The 24,752-nt window shown below is 35.7% G+C and overlaps 1 protein-coding gene across 1 annotated transcript in view; it reads left to right on the top strand.

The window, feature by feature from the left end:
• Positions 1-3,863: 3,863 nt before the first annotated feature.
• Positions 3,864-24,752, top strand: part of LOC126968454 (PAN2-PAN3 deadenylation complex catalytic subunit PAN2) — a 71,400-nt gene continuing 50,511 nt past the window's right edge. Inside the window, exons 1-7 of the mRNA XM_050813495.1 lie at positions 3,864-4,063; positions 4,248-4,411; positions 6,016-6,185; positions 10,013-10,133; positions 18,773-18,972; positions 22,952-23,168; positions 23,418-23,557. Of these exons, the coding sequence (XP_050669452.1) occupies positions 4,018-4,063; positions 4,248-4,411; positions 6,016-6,185; positions 10,013-10,133; positions 18,773-18,972; positions 22,952-23,168; positions 23,418-23,557 (1,058 nt within the window). The 5' untranslated portion in view covers positions 3,864-4,017. The remainder of the gene's footprint in view (positions 4,064-4,247; positions 4,412-6,015; positions 6,186-10,012; positions 10,134-18,772; positions 18,973-22,951; positions 23,169-23,417; positions 23,558-24,752) is intronic.

A 24,752-nucleotide genomic window follows, 5' to 3' on the forward strand; every position in this document is an offset into this window, starting at 1 on the left:
TTTTAATTATTATGTATTTTATTTTACTTTAAAACAAAATTAAATTTTTATATGAAAAAAAAGTTATTAATGAAAATAAAATGAATAAGCATGAAGTAACACTATTCGACATGTTTAAAATTTCACATATGATACAAACTTGCTATTAAGAGAATGATTATTCATTACATAATTGAACTTTTGTATTAACATTTTATGTCTAAGAGTCAAAATAATGATGGTGGTGGCCAATGCACCAGCGACGTACCGTCGCGTCGCAGATTCAACAGTGAGTATTCCATATAATAAGTATTTGTAAGTAAATATAAAATATACACCGAACGAGCGGTCGAGACTTAGCACGCGTAATTTTCGGTGTAGAAATTTTTTTGGTTGTCAAATAAATGAAACTGAGCGAGCACAAAATATTTCTAAAGATTGCCACATCACGAATGAATTCATGAATGGAAACCACATTGAACTTGTTTTAGTGTTTTTTTATGGAATAAGAGGACAAACGAGCCTGGTGGAGAGGGTCACCTAGGTTTATGTAATCACCGCAGCTCACACTTGCAACACGGGATTGTTGCAGGCCTTTAGACAGGTGTACCCGCTTTTTTTACCCATATCATATAGTTTTAGAAACACCGCTCAAGAAATTTCATTCCACAGCTTGATTGTATGTTGAAGAAAGTTCCTTGAAAACCGCACTGTACAGAAACGGCACACAAAATCACACATCCCGATGGTTATTTGTGGCGTGTCGTGCGAAGACAACATTAGTGTATTGTTATTATTAAGTATTGAAATTATTATTTATTAGAATGCTCTATTAAGTAAACAAACTGTCTAAAATTCAACAATTATAATTGCTCTCGTTTACATAATCAAAATATTATAAAGTATAATAGGATTTGTTTAATCGTAATATTCAATGTATTTATTTAATCATTTGTAGATCAAATGGAGGTGGTAGCAGACGTGGCTGTCGGAGAAGGTTGACAGCATCCACTTCCTTCCCAAGTTTAGATCGCGCTTTGTGTTATGTGTATATGGAAATTATAAATTTCTAACAATATTACGTACGTACGAACGAATGAAGTCGATAACCTTATTTTTTAGTTAAGTCGGTTAACCGTTGTTATACCTAGCGTTCTCAAACACAAACAAGTAAGCTGCTCTTCGATTTCAAGGTCACCGTATGACGCAACGGCTCGGGTTACAAAGTAAGATTCCACATATAATATACGAAATTTGTAAATTTCCAACAATATTAGATAAATAGGATCTAATTGATAACTTTTTCTATAGTATGTAATTATTTGTATTATTGTGTAGAAAGTAAATTATACTTATTAATATCCTATATTATTTTATTATTATACATACTATTATTATTGCATATTAATAAAATAAAAATAGTACTTATTTTATTGTGTGTTCCTACGAATGAACAGTATGGAGTAAGCTTAAATACGGCCAACAGGCGGCCATTTTGCAATATATTTGCGGACGGCATTGATAATGAAATTGTTAATGAATGGGTGCTTTTTTTAGTTTAATGCAGCAATCCCGTAGGTCGAAGTAATGACATAATATTAATATCAAAAAATATGTTATATAGTCTATTTTAATAATAAACAAGTTTTATTAATGTGCGCGCTAATATTTAACATAAAAACTTAATATAAAAATTTTATCACATTTCTACCTATAATCTCAAGCTTTAACCTTTTATTTCAATAACTTAGGTTCAAGAACATAATTTAATTATTATACATGTTGTTTTTCTATACTTTTAACTACACGAATGTTTTATATAGCCATAGGTGCAGTCGTTATGTAATTATATCGCTTTTAATAATGATGAATCTGGCGCTCGCCGTCGGATAATCTTAATCGCGTCATCGGGACGTTTCACTACCTGCCAGCTGTCATTGGTCGGACGTTGCAATGGTTATTTAGATGAAACCTACATACACAATTTTCAGTGAACAAATGCTGGCAAAATAAAGATGTTGCAGGCCTATCTAAAAGTATTTCGGCAGGACCTGGGTGGATCATTGTACATGCTATTTTTTTTTATGGAATAGGAGGACAAGCGAGCGTACCGGTCACCTGTTGTTAAGTGATCACCGCAACCCACACTCTCTTGCAACACCAGAGGAATCACAGGAGCGTTGCCAGCCTTTAAGGAAGGTGTACGCGCTTTTTTTGAAGGTACCCATGTCTTATCGTCCCGGAAACACCGCACAAGGAAGTTCATTCCACAGCTTTGTAGTACGTGGAAGAAAGCTCCTTGTAAACCGCACTGTGGAGGACCGCCACACATCCAGATGGTGAGAATGATATCCTAACTTGTGGTGTGTCGTGCGAAGGTGGAATTCGGCGGCAGGAATTAGGTTAAACAGCTCTTCGGAACACTCCCCGTGATAGATGCGGTAGAAGACACACAGTGAAGCGACGTCTCTAAGCAACGCCAAGTGATCCAGCCGTTCACAGAGTGCTGCGTCCCCGACAATTCGAGCTGCTCTGCGTTGCACGCGGTCAAATGGATCGAGCTGATACTGGGGTGCGCCAGACCTGAGATGACAGCAATACTCCATGTGTGGCCGGACCTGCGCTTTGTACAACGCTAGAATGTGGGCCGGCTTGAAGTATTGCCGTGCTCTATTAATGACGCCCAGTTTCTTTGAAGCCAATTTGGCTTTGCCCTCCAGATGGCCACGGAATTGGCAATCGCTCGAGATTTCGAGACCCAGTATTCCGATACTAGGCGAGGCTTTAAGGGAAGTGTTGTCGAAGAGCCGTGATATGCTAGTGGAGAATATGGTTTTGTGCCAAACTGTTGTTTGGTGTATAGGTCGAAGAGTACATCTGCTGACTACCACCATGATATGTATAAAGATACAAAATGGGTTATGGAGAAGTTGCTTCCCACGTTATAAAACTTTCTGTAACTGTCATGGACAACGCCAAGTACCATTCTGTACAATTACACAAACCGCCTACACAAGCCGACCGTATTGCTGTTATAAAAGAATGGATTCAATCAAAAAATATCCCTTACGACGATAATTGGTGGAAATGTCAATAATTGGAAGCAGTGAAAAATCATAAGTCTAAACCTAAATATCAGATAGATGAGATTTTAAAATCACACGGACACGAAGTCTTGAGGCTCCCACCATTGTCCGTTAAGCCACATAGAATTAATCTGGGGAATAATGAAACAAAAAGTTGCGGGTAAAAACGTTAATAGACCTGCAAGTGATCTAAAACCTTTAACAGCTTTTTTCTCAAATAGGGAACGGTGAATGGCGAAAATCTTGTGAACATGTAATAAAAATTGAAAATCAGTTCACAGAACAAGATCGATTAATTGATATGCAGGAGGAAAGGTTTATCATAAATACTGCGTCTTCCTCTTCCGATGAAGACTTTTTTATGGATGTGCAGTATTTGGAACTATTTTCAAGTTCTGATAGCCTATAATTAATTAATAAACTCATGAACAGAGTAATTGGAGTTTTCATTTAAATTTCGAACCCCACATTCGCCACAGTAAGATTTTCGAAAATTATCCTTGATCATTGGATATATTTTTATATTTGCGTGTATCACACACAGAATCAGCCCCTATAAGCTAAAACAAGTATCAAAACGTTTTACTCCAATTTCCCCAGTATTGCTAGCGTCAATTTCTTTTTTCCCTTTTTGCTATCAGATCCTGGTAGATCTTTTAATAATAAAAGAAAACTTGAAACCGGCGAATGAATGGAATGTGCGAGCCAAAATCTTCAAAACGGAGTGGAAATTAAAAAAACGGCGTAGAATTGACACTTGACAGTCGACAGCTCACCAATTTTTCCGGCGTAGTCGGACTTATGCAAGTGGGTTGCAGATTGTCATTCTAAAATTTAGTAAATAAAAATAATGGTAGCGACGAATGATAAATATAGTGATATGCTATTACTATTATTAAAATTCATTCAGAAATAAAATTATAATTGCAAATTATACTATATATTTCTGAATATGGCGTATCGTTATCCTGATATGGGTTCGCCAAATGATTCCAATGGCAAGTAATATGATAAATATTTTTAATATTTGTCCCACAATTCTCAGCTAATTAAGAAAAAAAATCAAAAGGATACTTTTATGTTTAAAATTTCATTATCGATACATTTAAATATTTTACATATTTATATTCCTAAAAATATTGAAAATATTAGTTTCGAATGATCCGTTTCATTAATATCCAGATGATGCGTATGTGTCGGACTTTCCTCAGCCGTATGGAGCAAATAATCCGGATGCTGAGTATGTGAAAAAGGCTGGTGTCCTTGTTGATGAAGCTGACGAGTTTGGTGTGACTGCTATTACCTTTGATAAGTATGAGGAACTTATTTGGATGGGCCATGCTGGGGTATGTACACAGTCAGTATGTATACAGTTTGATAAGTCTGATCATATTCCTTGGACCAATCTCCTAGTAAACTTAAAGTAAATATTGTGTCCCTTAAGAGATATAATTAAATTACTAGGTATATTTCATATTAGGTTCAATACAGTGATGATTATGGTGGGACCTAGGGCATAATACAAAGTTATTCCTGCATGAGTTACACCAAGTAACAATAACAAGGGCTGTGTCCTTATGTGCACCCAATGCAATCACGGTCATTACTTCAGATTAATTGACCTGTGTGCTGGCTTGTCTTACTCTTCATTAACAACAAGTTCAGAATAAGAAATTATTGTTTTGAAATAGCATCAAAGAAATCATCACTTTTTTGACAGATTAATAAAAAGCCTAGTGAACTGAGAGTATGTTCAGATATCTGTTTTATATATTTTTTTAAATCTAGTGTAGCTATTGAAACTTCTCAACCCTGATTTGACAAAATACAGGTATCAATACATAAACATGATAAATGGCACTCTCAATTACAAGTTTGTTATTGACATTGGTTGTTCTAGAATTCCCAATGGTTGTTTTAATACATGTTTTGTCTAATTTGGGATATCTATTATTATTATATTTGTCTATCCTGTTGTGACAATAAGGGATGAGACAAGCAGAACATTTAGCTGCCCATTACAATACAGTGCCACTCAGGATTCTTGAAAAACAGAAAAAAATGGGGCAGTGGCACTACAATGTGCTTGTCACCTTGAGACATAAGATGATAAGTCTCATTTGCCCAGTTATTTCACTAGCTACGGCACAATTTGAAGTGGACAGGTGACAGTCAGAATCAATTTCATCAAGATCTTATATTGGTTGATTATAATATTGCTTGGAATGGCGTGTCACATAGTATTATCTGATTTTTGGGAATATTTTTCTAGTCAAGTTTGGTTTTGTCTAGTATATATGTCATTTCAATTAACATTAGATTTCTTCATAACAAAGCCCATGGACACTCTTGTCATCACATAATGAAGTCATTCTATATTGAACCCCCTTATTAACATGTGGGGAACTTTCTTGATGGCTTTTTATGAATATTTTAACTTTTAGCACTGGGATTGTCAAAGATAATCTATAGTATGTGTGATGGGTTACATGATACTTACTCTTTGTTCATACTTTAGAAGGAATGTATCTAAGTTGTCGCTTGTATAATAAATATTAGATAAAGGTTAGACTCAATGAGGCTACAAACTAAGAATGAGATATATATATATATATATATATATATATAGTTCACAAACTTGACATCTATAGATAGTGGCTAGCCAGCTGCAGAATTTTCTTATCAAATGTATGTTACTGACATCTGGTTTATGTCTATACATATACATCATTCATAAGTACCCTATGACCTACTACATTGTTCATATTTTAATATAGAACATGAATATATTTATAACAAGCTGCTTACTTTGTGGAATCAGCTGCCTCTTAAATATATACAAACTTTTCTCATTTCTAAGACCAAGAGCTGTGGTAATGTACAGTAATGAAAAAATGTAGTGATCATCAGTCAAACAGCTTGACTTGACTGAATTCATTTATTATCTCAGGGACTCTTAACCTCTTTCTATGGACCAGATATGAAAAAATATACTTCATTTAGAGTACATGCGACAGAAGCAATAAGAGATATAGTAACATTCGATGAAGGTATATATGTACTGTCAAAAACACAATTAAGGCATCAGATAAGAAGAGGTATTCCGAAGTTTACTCATACGTAAGTGTTATTATCTAAGTTATACGACAAAACAAGTATTATATAAATCTACTAGCTGAAATAACAGATTCAGTACATAATAAATTGCTGCCCAATTTTAAAACACAGTAAGAGACAATAATAAAATAATGATGTTAATTGAATTATGTTCACACAACTCTTTTTGTTCGAAAAATACTAGTAAATCCATTTTGAAAAATTTGTCCCTTAATGTGTTTTAAAATTGGGCAGCCGCAGAATTATTCCGTAAAATATGCTCCCTGTTGTTATAATGAAATTGTTTTACAAAAGAACTGTTGAACTGTGCGTTAATAAAATCTCTAGAAACTATATCCGTCCATGCAAAACAAATATTAGAAATAAAAACAACTATGGGTCCCAAATTGAAATAAAAACTACTTATCCCATCTCTCAAGTTGGACTAAAGTGGACTCCATGAAGTTTAGTTCACTGGGAACCAACATCATGACACTGGATTTATATATATTAATAATAATAATAATTTATTCATTTATGCTGGCTGTGTGGCTATAGGCGGAATACATAATACATACGGAAGGTGCTAGTTTGGTTGCTGTCCGCTACGTAACAATGTGTCTTCGGTTTTTCGATTCATATATTTGACCCTCTTACTGTAAAGAAAAACATAGTGAGGAAATCTACACAACACCTGTGAAGATCGCCCTGAGCTTACAGGGGCATGAACCCAGTGTATTTCTTGCAAAATGGGTGTACAGTTAGACATCGATTTTTAAACATTTCTTTTGAATTTCGAAACACTTGTGTCTTTTACACTTTCTGAGATATAGTTGTAATACAGCACATATGTCGCCTAACTAAAAACTAGACATAATTGACGCGAATGAGAAGTTTTTGTTTGTTTCTGGTGTTAACAGTATGGTTATCAGATTCTAGATTATTCATATATTTTTACACAAGTTATCTTACCCCAAACTTTTCATAGCCTGCTTGGTTACACCCATGTGCAAGACGATATATTTAGTACGTTATACATACTTAAACATAAATAAATAAATACATACATGTGGCACACGTAAACTTGCACTTCTAGCTACTCGGAACTATTTGAATTTCGAGTGTTATAATTTTTGAAACGTTGCAACCTTTTAAGTAATAAAAAAATACATATATATATATATATACATACATCATGACAACGCTTCTTCACACACTGCCAACAAAACCAAGTCAATTTTAGCTTCCGAAAAAGTACAACTCGTCACCCATCCTGCACATAGCCCCGACCTAGCACCCTGTGATTTCTGTATTTTCCACAAAATCAAAGATTTTATGAGAGGTTTCATTTTTACCAATTCCGAAGAGGCAGTGATAGCGTTCTATCAGCACGTAGAAAACATGCCTTCAGATCTGTGGTCCTCCTGTTTTAAAAATGGTTCGATCGCATTATAAAATGTTAAAAATGTATAGGAGAGTATTTTGAAAGTAGTAAACAGAATATTTTGGTTATAAAATGTTTTTTTTTAGTTACCCAAAACTTTTAGTGTGACCAAAGTATTAATAATCTATAATTCGGAAATAAAACATCCATATTCATGAAATATGTAAATTTTTGCACCTACCGGGATTCGAACGTCTATTTAGTACTCAGTGCAAAACCGGAAGTCTAACTGAGTAGGCAGCACTTAAACTGGGATATACGAGGGCTGCACTAAAAGTATCGGGAATCAAGGAAGTGACACAACATTACTACTACTACTATTTAAAAATGTATTTATTGCTTTTCGAAGTATTCTCCGCGAAATTTGACACATTTTTCCATACGATGGAACGAATCATTGAAGCAACCATTCCATTCGGAAGTTGGGGTCTCCAAAATGGCCGTTTAGTAGGCGTCCACAGCTTCTTCAGGTGATGAAAATCTCTGATCACGCAATTTATTCTTTATTTTAGGGAAAGTATAGAAATCATTAGGGCTTAGGTCGGGGCTGTACGGCGGATGGTCTAATAATTCTATGTTTTCTTGCTCTAAAAACTCTTTTGTTCTGTGCGCGGTGTGAGAACTCGCATTGTCGTGGTGGAGGATGATGCAGCGGTTGTAATTCTCTTTACGGAGTTCAGAAACGACCTGTGGCAAACAAATGCTAGCATACCATTCTGAATTAACCGTTCTTTGTCCCTCAAGAGGAATAGTCGCAACATGGCCGGTTTTGGAGACAAACGTGGCCACCACTTTTTTTGCAACACTCCGGGAACGAACAATTTTTGTTGGCTTTAACTCATTTTCCAACACCCAAACTCGTGACTGGTTTTTTATTTCGGGTTCGTACAAGTATATCCAGGATTCGTCACCTGATACGATGTTGTATACAGCATTTGAGGATCCTGCGTGGAATCTTTCGAGAGTTCTGACGCACCAAGTAACGCGAGCCGCTTTTTGCTCTTCACAGAGCAAATGCGGTATCCATCGGGAAAACAACTTTTACACCTAATTGTTCATGCAAGATTATTTTTATTTGACTCATGCCAATGTCTAAAGTTGCCTGAATTTCGCGGTATGTCACATGTCGATCTTCCTCAATCAGCTTACGCACAGCATCAACGTTTTCTTTGGTGACTACAGTTTTTGGATGACCTTGATGGGGATCATCACTGTGCTTGACACTTCCACGTTGAAATTCAGCAAACCAGCGATAAATTGTGGTTTTGGATGGGGCTTCATCACCAAATGCAGAAATCATCCGGTCAACACACTGTTTTTGTGTTAAACCACTTCGAAAGTCATAATAAATCATTGCTCTAGAATTTTCTCGAATCAATTCCATTTTCTCAACGACTAAACAAGTTTGAAAAGACCTTGTGACAAGACCGAGAATATTTTTTTAAATAAATAAATGATATTCGATTTTTAAAACCAAGGAGTTTTCAATTAATTAGATTTTAATGACAGCACCAGTGGAAATATTCCATTCCCGATACTTTTAGTGCAGCCCTCGTATCGAGAGGAAACAATTTTCTTATATTATATGTAAATTTCTGTAACTTTTAATTTAAGTATTAATGTAATAAGTATTGTTTCTTTATAATTTACATAATTACTAAGTACTAAGTTAGATTTAATTAGTAATCAAAGTTTTCATAATAGGGTATATGCATGTAACTTATATTTAGTTGAAATATTATTTTTTCTAATCTCTATTATTATTTATTTTATCTTAAATAGTCATTTTTTATTAAATTTGTGCTGAATAATAAATATTAAATATACAAAACTGCAATAAATACGCGCGAAATATAAAACTTCGAAACGCAATGCTATTGGTTGAAGCGCAGTGTGCCGTCAGAATCTATCTCAAGAATCTTTATTGTACTAATAAATGTGTGGCCGGGTTGTCCTTCGGTTATACTGCAAAAACTACTGAACCAATCAAAATAATTCTGTATAAATTACCGTCGTACCATTAGATGTAGCGTGTTTCGGAGAAGATTTTAGTATATAATATGTTGGTGATTACTTATTTAGAACCAATTTTTTTCGTATTTTACGCAGTATAACCGAAGGAAAAGCCGGCCATACATTTATTAGTACAATATAGATTCTTGGGATAGACTCTGACGTCACAGAAACGCCGCCGAAATGTCTTGCCGGGAAAGAATATTTATTTTTTAATTAAATAAGAATGTTTTTATCTATAATTTGATGTCTTCGATAATTTTTAGGATGTAAAAAATCAAATTTAAGTATTTTTCAAATTCATGCATATACCCTATTATCACTGTTTTATGAATCTGTTAATAATAAAGACAGATATTGGCAATATTTTCTAATAATTATTCACTAATTTCAGATCCATGCACATGTCAGATATGCAATGTCTCTTCCAAGCAGGTCGAACTAAACTGTTAATGGGAGGACACCAAAACACGCTCATTGAATTTGATGTTGCACAGATGTATGAGACAGTTGTTGTAAGTTATGTACTATTGCTTGTACCCAATGAAGGCATATGAAACATGGAAGCAGTCTTGTCATACTTGTTGATATTACCCGTTGATTATTAGTGCCAAAATTAAATATCTAATATATATCTATAAAAAATAAATATAATAAAAAAAACTCGCAGAATACCATCCTACAAAAATGCAATATTAAAAACCAATTTTTTTTGTGACTAAATAAATATTTTAGTTCTATAATAAAACGTGCTACTACAGCGCTACAGAGTTGCATAGTGCTACAGAACAAAGCATACAAGATTTTATGACGACACATAACTCTAACTGTATAGTAGATCCTGTAGATGAAGTCTGCGAGGGGGCAAACGGGCAAGAGGCTCACGGGATGGGGAGAGGTGAGGCAACCGCCCATGGACATCCGCAACAACAGGTGTGTCAAGAAATGCGTTGCCGGCCTTTAAGGTGGTAGTATGATTTTTTCTAGAAGGTCCCTGAGTCGTATCTGTCCGAGAAGACCGCTGCCGGTCGTTGATTCCACAAAGTGGCTGTGCGAGGCAAGAAATTTCGGACAAAACGCGCGGTTGTGGAATGCCAGACGTCTACGTGATGCGGATGGTACTTTGCACGTAATGTCCGGTGGTGGAATTCGGCCGCTGGAATCAACCCGAACAGCTCCTCTGAGCACTCCCCGTGTTAAATGCGATAGAAGATGCAGAGAGAACCCACATCTCTACGCAATGCTAGAGAATCAAGCCGATTGGAGATGACTTGATCGTCGATGATTCGAGCCGCTCTTCGTTGTATGCGGTCAAATGGAAGAAGCTGGTACTGGGGAGCACCCGCCCAGAGGTGAGAACGGTACTCCATGTGAGGCCGAATTTGCGCCTTATAAAGTTGCAGGCGGTGGCTTTTAGTGAAGTACTGTCTCGCCTTACTGAGTACACCAAGCTTTTTTGAGGCCAGTTTGGCCTTCTCTTCCAAGTGACCACGGAACTGAACGTCGCTCGATATATCGACGCCAAATATGCCAATACAGGCTGTGGCAGTTAGAGGAGTGTTCTCGAATCGAGGGGATACGACAAAGGGAGACTTTTTAGTGGTGAACGCACAAACTTGTGTCTTCTTGGGGTTGAATTGGACTAAATTTTGTCGGCCCCATTCCGAGACTTTGCAAAGCATAGTCTCGATTTCAGACACAAGTTTGTTCCGGTTCTCGTTCACGCTATCCCGGGACATGTTGGCACGGCCGGTGTAGGAGGCATACCCTGTATGCAGACGTCTGCATAGCAATGAATATTGCTGATTTGGAGCATATCATTGATATGCAGAAGAAATAGCGTAGGGGATAGCACGCAGCCTTGCGGGACACCAGCGTTTATGGGTTTTAAGTCGGAGCATGCACCGTTGATAACAACCTTGATGCTCCGATCAGCCAAAAAGCTAGTGACCCATTTGCACAACTTCTCGGGAAGCCCATAGGATGGCAGTTTCGCTATAAGCGCTTTATGCCACACCCGATCGAAGGCCTTCGCTATGTCTAAACTCACCGCCAACGCCTCTCCCTTCGACTCAACCGCTTGCGCCCATTTACGGGTGAGATATGCAAGAAGATCACCAGCTGAGCGACACTGACGGAAACCGTACTGGCAGTCGCTGATCAGCTGGTGCCCCTCTAGGTATCCCAAGAGCTGGCGGTTGATGATCGACTCCATTACTTTGGAGAAAATGGAGGTAATGGCAATGAGGCGGTAGTTGGACGGATCTGAGCGTACACCTTTCTTAGGGATCGGGTGCACTAAAGCCGCCTTCCATAATTTCGGGACTACGCCTGATGAGTAAGAGAGCCGGAAAAGACGGGTTAGGACCGGCGCCAGTTCCGGAGCACATGTCCGCAGCACTATCGGGGGAATGCCATCGGACCCGCTCGATTTGTGAATGTCCAAGGTGAGAAGCGCCTTAAGCACGGTGCCATGCCGGATTTTTACCTCCGGCATGTATGACTCGCACCGCGGAATATGCGGTGGTGGTGCACCTTGGTCATCCAGAGTCGAGTTGGACGCGAAAAAGGAGCCCAGGAGATCAGCTTTCTCTTTCGCGTCATGGGCTAGCGAGTCATCATCCCTGTGCAGTGGCGGAATGGCTGGCTGGCAGAAGTTTCCTTGGACAGCCTTGGCGAGCGACCAGAACGCACGAGTTCCCGAGGGAAGGCGTGCAAGTCTCTCGCCAATTCTGCCAATGTGCTTCGTCTTCGCGTCAGCAATAACTCTTTTGAAGGACCTGGAGGCATGATTGAAGTGTTTTTTAAGTTCGCTGGAATTCACATCCTTAGATACCACCGCATTGACCCAAGCCTGATAGCACTCCTGCTTTCGGCGAGAGGCCATTTTGCAGGAGCGGTCAAACCATGGTTGGGACCTGCCACCGATGGGCACAGAGGAGGATGGAATGAAGAGTTCCATACCTTGCAATACCACATCAGCAACAGCGTCAGCAGCGGCATCTGGATCTCCCAGCGAAAAACAGATCTGCCTCCACGGGTAGGATGCAAAAAAGCACCGCATCTAGTCCCACTCTGCTGACCTATAGTGCCACACGCGGCGACAGCCTAAGAATCGGGGCCGTGTTTAGGCGTGTGATCGGCACGGTGCTTCGGATCAGGCAGTGGTCCGACGATCCCAGAGGAGGGTCAACGGAAACTAGGTAGCCGTCCGGATGTGAGGTCAACAGTGAAGGTGTATGATCTTGCACATCTGGGATTCGCGTTGGCGCAATAACCAGTTGCGTCAGACCATATGCTAAGGCGAAGTCGTGGACAGATCTCCCTGCATGATCGGTGGTACGTGAGCCTAGCCAGTTGGCGTGGTGGGCGTTAAAATCGCCAAGAAACACGATCTCTGCAGTGGGGATCTGCTCCAACACGGAATCTGTAGCCATTTGGATGTGTTCGAGGAGCCGGTCAGTCTCTGCGGTATGATTTCTGCACCACTTTATAACAGATAAGTACTTATTTTTAAATCCTTCTTACATTTATTTTTAAAAAACCGTACGTCCAGGATCCAGTCGTACCTATTCACTAGCCTAACTGAACTGATAACTTTTCAATGATTCTCTTAGCGCGACGGTTAGCGATTAACACGTTAACACAAGTTCAGTTAAAAATAATTAATAAAGCATGGTAAAACGTTGATTAAATTTATTGTTAATTGTTTATAAATCTATATTGTTGTTAGAAAGTTTATTTGACTAAAGCGTAAACAAGTAATTGGTTAAATTATGTAATTTAAACAACTTTGAGTGAGAAACCACTTTTTATTGACGGTGATCCGAAAAATAGTAGGAACGATTTTGTGCAAAAATAGTGCTTAATGTCTAGCAGATTGAGGCGATTACGGCGCAGTAAGTATTCAAAAACTTTCAATAAGATTTAGTGATTAGCATATAATATTAATAATATGGCTGCAGGCACAAGGAATGCCACTATTAAGGACCTACGGCAAAAACTTGATGCTACGATTTACGAGCTCTCTGAAGCTAATAGGCTAAATTCCAAATTATTAGAGGAGAGAGATGACTCTGACATTGAAATAAGCGAAATTAACATCCGTTTAGCCAAACTCAAGAACGAGCTCACTGAGCTTCACTTAAAAAATGTAGACCTGACTGCTGAACGTGATAGGTTGTTAGAACAATCGCAAATACTTTGTAGTTGCATGGAGTCACACGAAAATAACTTGTGTATAATATATCAGCTGAAACAGGAGTTGAATGAAGCATACTTAAACATTTCTTCATTACAAGCAACAATCGAGTCCCATAAATCCAACAGTACTATATAAATTTGCAATTCAGTTCTTAGGGATGTGAACAGTATTCATTTACAAAGCAAAACTAAATCTAAAAAGAATATTCGACTCACGAAACTAATTAAGAAAAAACAAAAGATGATAAAAAAATGCAAGGCCTATATTGAGAGTAGAAAATACAGAAAACAAAATATTAAATTACAAAGTGAATTATCATTAAGGGATAGCGAAATCTCAGATTTATTTTTATTACATTCAGACCTATATATAAACTTTGAACGTGAACAAGTCAAACTTGAACAAAAATTACAGACCATTCTAAAGGCATTTAGTGACTTAAATGACAAGTATGAGTCTTCTGAAGAGGACAAATGTAGATATTTTATTAAATACACTGACCTTACCTACCTGTCCTGAATACTTGACCTGTTTAATGAGAATTGTACAAACAAATCACCATTGAAATCAAATAACGACAACCAACAAATTAAAAATACATCAGTATATGATAAGTACTCAGAAGATCCTCAAGAAAGAAAAACCATAATATATTCTGACGTTTAGGGTATTTTGTCAATACATGTTTAAGACAAAATGTTATAAATTTATGTTACCCGGGAGCTTCCCTTAGTCTGTTGTTGGATATTATTGATCGAGATCAGAGAACTTTCAACAAATATACAACAGTAATTTTAATTGTAGGAAATAGTATAAATGTGAAGAAACAATCTGGATGATGTGGTACATAGATTTTTACTTATGCATGCAATGTATAAATGCAAGTTCATGTTATGCACATTACCATATTGTTCAAATTTAAATAGACAGTATAATAGGTTTGTGTATAACTTGAAGTTGCATTTAGATGTAATAACAAATCATCATAGCAATGCTATATTTTTATTTGACATAAATAAATTTACATCAAATTTAATTTGACTCAGGATACAATGTACCTGTCTAAATATTATAAGAAGCAAATTGCTTCTTTATTAGCATTTAATATTTATGATCCAGTTATTCCCACAATAACTACCAATTGTATACAAGTTAGAAATACCTCAAACAATACTTATATTCCCAATAATTTAAACTTTTAAATCAGACAACAAAGAAGCCAATAAATAAACTCAAAATAGTTCATCAAAATATACAAGGCTTCTTTGGCAAAGAGTTAGAAGTAAGTTTATTTTTACACCATTATAAGTTGGATGTTATATGTTTTACAGAACATTGGTTGGATAAAACTAAATTAGTTAGTTCGTTCACTAGAAACACTGCCTCAATGGTGGATCAATGATCTTAATACAAGAAAACATCTTTAATAAAGACCGTAATGACATAACTGCATTGTCTATTGAACAAACTATAGAATTATCATGTGTGGAGCTGGAGCAATATATAATAATATGTGTATACAGAGTACAGACCCCCAAGCGGTTCTTATGAAAATTTTGAAGTGGTACTAGAAGATGCCTTTAAAAAATTAAATAAGAGTGTGAAAGATATTTATTGTTTGTGGTGATTTTAATATTAATTTACTTAAGCATAATTCATTAAGCATAAGGTTTTTGAGTTTGTTTCAATCTTCTAATTTGCAAAACCTCTTTATTGAACCCACTAGAATAACAAGTTCATCCACGAGTTGTATTGATAATATTTTTCATAACATTTACAACTCTGGCATAGAAAAATGTATTATTCATAAATTAAGGTCTGATCACACAGGCCAACTAGCTATATTCCCTTTTAATGACCGAAATAAGAAAATGAGAGTAACCTACAGACATATCACAAGCGAGGGCATTGCGCGATTTAAAAATACTATGGAATCCACTATACACACTGTGGCTAATGTCGGTGAGGACCCTAATATCTTATACCAGGCTTTATTTAACAAAATACAAAATGATTTTAACATTATTTTCCCTAAAAATACCAAAATCTCAAAAACTAAGTTCACATTTAATGAATGGGCTACTGTAGGTATTCATAAAAGTAGGGCAACATTATATGAACTGTATGAAATGAAAACATTTATTTTTAATGATAATTTCCAAAATTATATTAGGAAATATTCAAAAATTTAAAAAAAAGTATGCTTTCAGGCTAAGGCAAAGTGCCTCATCTAGGTAGTAAGATTAGATAGTCTGCTAATAAAATTAAAGCCTCCTGGAAAGTCATCAACTCAGAGACCGGAAAAGCTAAATCCACCGATAAAAATATTATTTTAACCCATAATAACTTAAAAACTAGTTCAAATGCAGAAGTTGCCAATATTTTTCAAGAATTCTTTTCCAATATTCCCACTACGTAATTGTAGTAGTTTATCATTAAAATCGTGCCCCATTCGTGCTTTGGATATAGTTAAAGATAATGTTCACAAATGTGAATCAGAATTCTCTTTCCACCATATCAATTCTAAAACAATAATCAGCGCATTTAATTCTTTACAAAAAAAAATACTGAAGACCTATGGGGAATATTGGTAAAAGACCTTAGTCATATAATATATATCATTGCGCCACATCTAGTATTAATATTTAACAAGTGCATTGAAAGTGGCACATTCCCAAATTTGATAAAATGTATTAAAGTTATTCCCTTATTCAAGAATGGCAATTCAGAGGATCCAACTAACTACCGACCAATTTCTATTCTTCCCGCTATTAGCAAAATTTTTGAAAAAAATTAATTGGACCAACTATTGAGTCACTTAATACAAACTCAATTATACATAAAGAGCAATATGGTTTCACAAAAGTAAAATCAACTGTAGATGCGGGTACAACTTTTATGAAACATGTTTTTGATGCCAGGGAAAACATGAAAAACGCTATTGGTGTATTCTGTGACCTCTCAAATGCCTTTGATTGTGTACAACACTCAATTTTATTAGAAAAAATGAAATATTACGGTATATCAAATAAATCAGTAGATTTAGTGTCATCCTACCTCAGTGAAAGGTTAACCACAAACACATAAATGGTTCTAGGTCAGATGGGTCTTTAATGAAAATGGGAATTCCACAGGGCTCTATTTGGGGTCCATTATTGTTTTTAATATATATAAATGATTTACCGTTCTATGCTCAATCTTTTTGTGATATAGTACAATAGTATTATATCACAAAAAGATTGCAAATATCAAAATAAATAATAATAATATAAAATAGCAAATATAAAAGACAGCAAATATGCTGATGACACCTCTTTAATTTTTAAAATAGGTGTAAACAAAGCTATAGCGATGTTAACAATGCGCTATCTCAAGTAATAAATTTGGTTCAGCATAAATAATCCTGTACTTAATCCAAAGAAAACTAAATGCGTTAAATTTGCCATGCCAAATGTGAAAGACTATGAAACAATCATAAATATTAACGACGAGCCCTTAGAAATTCTTGATAGTACTGTGTTTCTAGGCGTAACAATTGATAAAAAATTCCAATGGGGACCTCATATAACAGCTCTGTCAACAAGGCTTAGTTCAGCTGCTTACGCTGTTCATAAAATACGACAACTGACTGACGAACCGACCGCACGTCTTGTGTATTATAGTTATTTCCATAGTGTCATGTCGTATGGTATCCTCATGTGGGGCAATGCGGCTGATATAAACAATATATTTGTGTTACAAAAAAGGGCAATCCGCTCAATTTTTCAGTTGGGTTCCAAAGACTCTCTTAGACAGAAATTTAAAGAAATTAATGTACTCACAGTACCCTCACAATATATCTATTCAAATATTGTGTTCGTATGTAAAAATATTAAAAAAATTGAAAAGAAAAGTGATGTACATAATGTAAATATAAGAAGTAAGCAAAAATTAGTTAATCCCTGTTTTAGATTAACAAAAGTGAACAACTCGTTTATGGGAACTGCATACGATTTTTTAATAAAATTCCTGATGACGTAACTTGCTTAACGCTAAATAGATTTAAATCTTATGTTAAAAGTAAACTAATTGAGAAAGCTTATTATAAGGTAGTTGATTATATTAATGACAAGAATGCTTGGTCCTAAAAATATCATACCTATATTGCTCTCAAGTGCCCTTGATTAGTTTTTAATATATATGTTTGACATTAATAAGTGTAGTCTGTATTATTGATCGATATTGTATACATTTTATTTTAATTTGTATTGAATGACATTCGTATATTTTATATACATATTATTTGTATTTTTTAATGATGTCGTATAAATTATTATTGTAATTATTTGACGTGAAAAAGTGTATTTTGAAATACCTACTTTCAATAAACTGTTTTTGATTTGATTTGATTTGATACGTGGGCCGGTACAGTTTGTAAGCCCTGCCCACTACGGAACAGTTTTAGCTGCACTATTTTAAAGTGTCAGAAATGCTTCCATGTATTATATGCTCATACCGAAATCTACTTTGGTTTTGCTAACAAATTAAATTTAATTCAAAAGACGCAGGGAGCATATGGTGTCGCTCTTTCTCAGGTGTTTATATGTTGTTATAAAAATGAGCAGTTTAAATTTAGGTTTTATTTATGTTACAGAGTATAGTAGTAGAAGTAAAAAAATTAAGCCGCTTTCGTGATAATGCCCTGGACATGAATCACCATAAGACGTATCGGTTCCGGACCAAAAAATTCAGAGCTTTCGTGTTAAGGCCCATGCTCCAGAAGCCTTTTCAATACATAATCCGCTAGCAAGTGAATTTTGTCTGTTTCATGCAGACAAAACACACTTGATCATTGATTAAATATTGATATATGTTGTCGTATACGCACCTAAAACCATCACCTTCCATATTGCATTGATTTATCTATAGTATAATTACTCTGTGTCAAAGCATAGCATTTTATTTCTACAGCCTATAACTGAAGATGGTTGTGCTGTACTAAGAAGTGGGGGCGGTTCGCTAGTGGCGTGCGGAAGTGCCAATGGAATGGTCAACCTTCGCGATATCAGGACACCGGCGATTTCCACTCATATATTCAGGGCGCACACCGGATGTCTATCAGACTTAGATATGCAAGGGAATATGCTTATCAGCTCTGGATTTACAGATACGTAAGTTTAATTTAATACAAATACAAAATATTTATTTTCTTTAGCAAGTATGTACATTAATTAATATTCATGATTGGAGCCTCCTTTTAGGCACTATAGCGCCTGTGTTAGAAGACTCCGCTCTTCCATAGCTTATTAATATTTATTACATTATTTACAGACAATCAAACTCTAAGTACTAAGTAGTATATCTAAAAAGTATGTATAGTAAGAAATAAGGTGTGTAAGGTGTGTGCATTGGGTGTGTTGTGAGTGATAAGTAAGGTGTGAGAGGTATTATGAAGTGTGTGTGAGTCAATGTTTGTTTGTGATCAAATGAATGAATGTTAAATTAATATTATGATTGTGTTAAAAGTTCTTCAGTTTCTGTATAAGCGAGTGAATTTATCCAACTTACTAGCATTTGTTTACATTCATAAAGTGGTTTTGAATGGATATATATTTCCTTGTTAACCCTATTATAAAGCATGGCTGAGAGCTTGCTGTGATGGCGATTTGCAAATCCGGTTTTTGTTGCAGGAATTTTTGCAATAATATCCATTCTCCTTTTTAATAAAATGCTTGCATCATATGGAAGAGTTTTAAATGTTTTTAGAACTGTAGCAATAATATATAATTTTCTAACAGATAAAAGGTTACTGATATTGTATAGTCTTTCAGTGGGATATCGTGTCTTTTTGAAATACATGTTTTTTATTAGGCTCCTTTGTCCACGTTCCAATTCAATAAATTTGGATTTAGCAGCGCCGCCCCACACGTGGATACAACAATCTAGCATTTAAAATATTTCTGCTGGTGCCTGATTCATTGACTATTGATTTTAATGCAACATGTCTCAGTGTTTTGAATATCCATCCCAGTTTTCTATTTCTTCCAGTGACGTGCTCAATGTGTTGGTACCAGTTAAGCTTTTGATCAATAATGACACCTAGATATTTTGTATATAAGACTTATTCAATAATTGGACATGTGCAGTTATTTAACATTTTTTCACAAGAATGTATTTTGATATTAAATTTTTTATTTGGTTGTGAACGATTGGATATGCTAAAATATACAATTAGTCTTAGCTGTGTTTAAGCTAAGAAGATTGTCTTTAAGCCAATCATAAATTTGTGACATGCCCTTCTCAGCACAATCCTTTGCTTCAGACCAAGTCTTCCCATGAAAGACAACTGCAGTATCATCGGCATAGGAGAAGATTTTTGCGTTTGTGACTTGGAGGTTACAGAGGTCATTAATATATATCAAGAATAATGTTGGGACTAACACGCTTCCCTGAGGTACGCCAAATGACACATCTGCGTCGCTACTAGTATAGGATGCTATCTTGACCCTCTGTTTTCTATTACATAGGTAGTCTTTGAATAATTTTAGAGGGGTTCCTCGTATTCCAATTTTTTGTAACTTGGACACAAGGGTTGGGACAGAAACAGTATCGAAGGCTTTTTGTAAATCTATAAATACAGTCAGACACTTGCGACCTTCATCTACACTCTGAGTTATAAGCGAGCTAAGTGCTGTAACTGCATCATCGGTGGAAACTCGATGTGTAGACGATAAAATTTTAAATTTATCTAGAAAATTTACGAGCCTTGCATTAATTATTTTTTCTAGGACTTTAGATATGGCGGGTAAGATCGAGATAGGTCTGTAATTATTAACATAATCTCTGCTCCCACCCTTGTGTACCGGAGTAATAATGGACTGTTTCAATGTTGCTGGAAAGATGCCCGTTTTGAAACAGAGGTTAGCCAAGTGAGTAATGATGGGAACAACTTCACTGCTAGTATACTTTAGAAATCTAGTCGTGATATTGTCCCATCTTGGGGCGCTATCTGATTTTAAGCCATTCAAAATTCTTTCCACTTCCACTGGATCAGTATCTAATAGTACAAAGAATTTATTTGTGGAGGTTATGTATTGGGCCGTACGACAGAGAAGGTTTTTGCTTTAGGCTGAATTTGCTGAGCTAAGTCTTTGCCAATGTTCACAAAGTACTCATTTACAAAATTCACTGATTGATCTGGAGTCTTTTTTATAGTTAATAATTCTGTACTCTGATTTTTTTGTTTATTTGTGTAAGTTATATATTTTACATTTTTCCATAGTAACTTTGTGTTTTTTAATGATTTAGTAAGAAGTTCATTCTTATATTTCCTTTTTAATTTTTTAATGAGATTATTGCAATAATTCCTATATCGACAATAAGTTAATTTTAAAATTGTATTATGTGGTTCGTTCCTAGAATGTTTTTGTAGCTTGTTACGGTTTTTGATACATCGAAGTATTCCCGGGGTAATCCATGGCTTGATTACACGTTTACTATTTTGAATTATAGTAGTAGTAGAGTTGGTTTTAATGGCGTCAACTACTTTCTGAATTAAATGGTCGGTAAGTAAATTAGGATCGTCACAGAATATTAAGTCAGAGGTATTTTTTTCTTGTAAATACTTTAGGGCTTTTTCATAGTGTACTGTAGCTGTAAATTTATTAACAGATTCATCATTTTTTATTTTGGATAGTGATAATAATGTTGTGTAGTGATCAGTGATTGTTGTTTGCAAAATAGCAATAGAAGCTGACGTTTTTTTTCTATTGATTCTCAACATAAAGTGATCCGGCAGTTCCGTTGTCTAGTAGGTAATATATGACCTGGTAGTATACCATAGGTCGACTAGGCATTAAGATAAAATAAGAATATACGGTTTTTATTTTCATGAAATGGTTCAAATTCTTTAGGCCGAATATTGATGTTAATATCTCCAGCTATTATTAAATTATTTTGTGGTTGTGGTATTGTATCTAAGTGTGTACTGAGTGATTCAATGAAGCTATCAATGTTTGTATATGAGGGAGAACGGTAGATACCAAGGACAACATTATCTAGAACATCAATCTGCAAACAAGATGCTTGAGGAAGCTGTATTTCTTGGATTATTGGTTTAAGTGACTTTTTTACATATACCGTTACCCCATCATTTTGATTCATTTGACGTGTAGTTATATAGGAGTTATAATTATTAAGTTGGGGAACGGGTTTATCAGAGCTTAAGCTCTGCAGTGCAGATTAATCTGCACTCTGTTAAAATTAATACATCGGGCCCAAAATTTAGAGTAGATAACATTATCTCAAAGTCCTCCCATATTATAGGCCAGAGAGACATCTATAGACCGCTGGTGTTCAGTTGTCCATGAGCAGCTGCATTTTAATTTTTATCAGAGAATAGGTTCGCCAAGCTGCCTAATCTATATATATATATATGTATGTAGATTACGTTTCCCGCGTATATTTGAATTATCATTGTATTGACAGTGTTGTCAGCGATATCAACATTTGTGTATTCTTAGTTTGTTCTCAATTATAACTTTATACCAAGTTTATTTGTAGGGCCGATAGAGTTTAGGCGTGAAAGAGCCTCAACCAAAGACCATTTTCATTATATATAATTAATTGATTTCCTTTTAAAATTCGCCTAGTGAAGCGGGCGGGAACGGCTAGTCGAATATAAAAACAAATACTCCACGAAAAGTAAATATCAATGTGACTAAAAGTATGTCATTATTTTGTATTGGATTTTTATATTTGACAGAAGTGATAATTTAAACTAATCTAAGTTAAACTATTTAATATTGAAATTGTTTAACTGGAGAAAAGCTTAGGTTATTTCTTAAATTTGAACTTTATTAATATGATAATGTAAGGAAAGGTTATTAATAAATATTTCATTGATTGTAACATATTTTTATTCTTGAATATGTACATTGGAATTTTGTATATGTTCATTGTCAGTATAATTATTTAATCCTATAAAAGTAACAATTGGTTAGAGTGAGAGAGGAGTAGCCTGCCTACCGCTGCCGTATGCGTGAGAGAAAGGGAAGCCAGACAAACTGGCGCTATAACGCGTTACGTTACAAAGCGGTTTACCCTCCCATGAGAAGTTATCACTTCAATAAATTAACAAGTAATTTTTAGAGATTCAGCGCAAGTACCTGAACAGTTCGTGGTGGTTTGGGACGTCCGTCACCTGAACGGTACCGGAGCGTGGACGATACCTGTCGCGTCGCCACCGCTGCTGCTACACTTTCTGCCCTCAGTGTCGGGCAAGGCAACCGCGCTGTCGAGCGATGGCCACGTCACGATACTACACGTCAACGAACCTAGTGAAGCAGACAAACAATCTGTTTTTCAGGTAACTTGTAATTGAACCACGAAGCCAACATCCATTCTTTGCACTAATAAACTTAAAAAAAATATAGCCGTCATCTGTCAATCTATAAATGGCTGTACGTTTAATACACTCGAGTGAATCGCTTTTTTCTTAAAGAGTTTCGCTAGGCTGCTGAGGGCTGTAATCCCTTCTATATGTATCAGGTCAAATTAGTCAAGCTTATCAAGAAATTAGTGGTTATTCATCTGCTAATGTGCACATTACTTGCAGGTGGACACTCAGGGATCGTTCTGCAGTGTGATGGATGTGTCTTCAACCAGTCAAGCGTTTGTGTTTGGAGACGAAGCGGGGCACTTGCATTTGTTCTCCTCTAAACACAATGACAAACCTGTCTTTAATAATTTCTCAAGGTAAGTATGTAAGTAGTATATTCAAATGGAGTTTAGGAAGTTTGTAAGTGAATGAAACCTCGTCTTAAACCGCATAAAACTTTTATAATACAATTAGATTTATGATACGATATAAAAATATATGGAATGGCCATACTAAACTGTAGTATTAAAATTGAATTGAAACTTCTTGTTCTCATTATGAAAGATTCACATCATTATTATTCATATTTTTTTTATCACTTGTGTCAATGTTTGCCTCTATTGACCTCTATTTCGAGCAATTCACGCACACTAACACAAAATGTCACACAAATCGCGAGTGTAAGACGTAGCTTGTCACGCACACTAAACTAATATTCTTGGTCTGTTTTTATCGGTTGCAGTTATCTAACAGCAAGACTCTATCTAGACGTATAAATTGTCTAAGGTTTGTCTAAAATTCACGTGTTATAGTATGGGTGAGAGAGAGAACTGCATTTGATTTATTACCTTACCTAACGTCTTATTCTAAAGTCTTTTTACCTCTCTGACTGGAGGCAGTGCTGTTGCGCCACTTAACTGAATTTTATTTAACATTATTTTATTAAAAAAAATAGAGATGCTAACCAAAATTTAACTATTATAATAAACATTAGCTGACCCAGCAAACGTTTTATTGCCATATATAGTAATTCAATAATAAAAAGTTTTGGGGTATAAAAAAAAGATGACGGCCGATTCTCAGACTAATCAGATATATTGTACATAAAATTTATTATACGAGGGCGGCACTGAAAACTTCGGGAATCAAGGAAGTAACACAACATTACTATTTAAAAATGTATTTATTGCTTTTAGAAGTATTCTCCGCGAAATTTGACACATTTTTCCATACGAAGGAACCAATCGTTGAAGCAACCATTCCATTCGGAAGTTGGGGTCCCCAAAATTGCCGTTTTGTAGGCGTTCACAGCTTCTTCAGGTGCTGAAAATATCTGACCACGCAAAATATTCTTTATTTTAGGGAAAGTATAGAAATCATTAGGGCTTAGGTCGGGGCTGTACGGCGGATGGTCTAATAATTTATTTTCTTGCTCTAAAAACTCTTTTGTTCTGTACGCGGTGTGAGAACTCGCATTGTCGTGATGGAGGATGATGCGGCGGTTGCAATTCTGTTTACGGAGTTACGACTTGTGGCAAACAAATTCTAGTATACCATTCTGCATTAACCGTT

This window comes from Leptidea sinapis, chromosome 15 (genome assembly GCF_905404315.1).
Source record: "Leptidea sinapis chromosome 15, ilLepSina1.1, whole genome shotgun sequence".
NCBI classification, from domain to species: Eukaryota; Metazoa; Arthropoda; class Insecta; order Lepidoptera; family Pieridae; genus Leptidea; species Leptidea sinapis.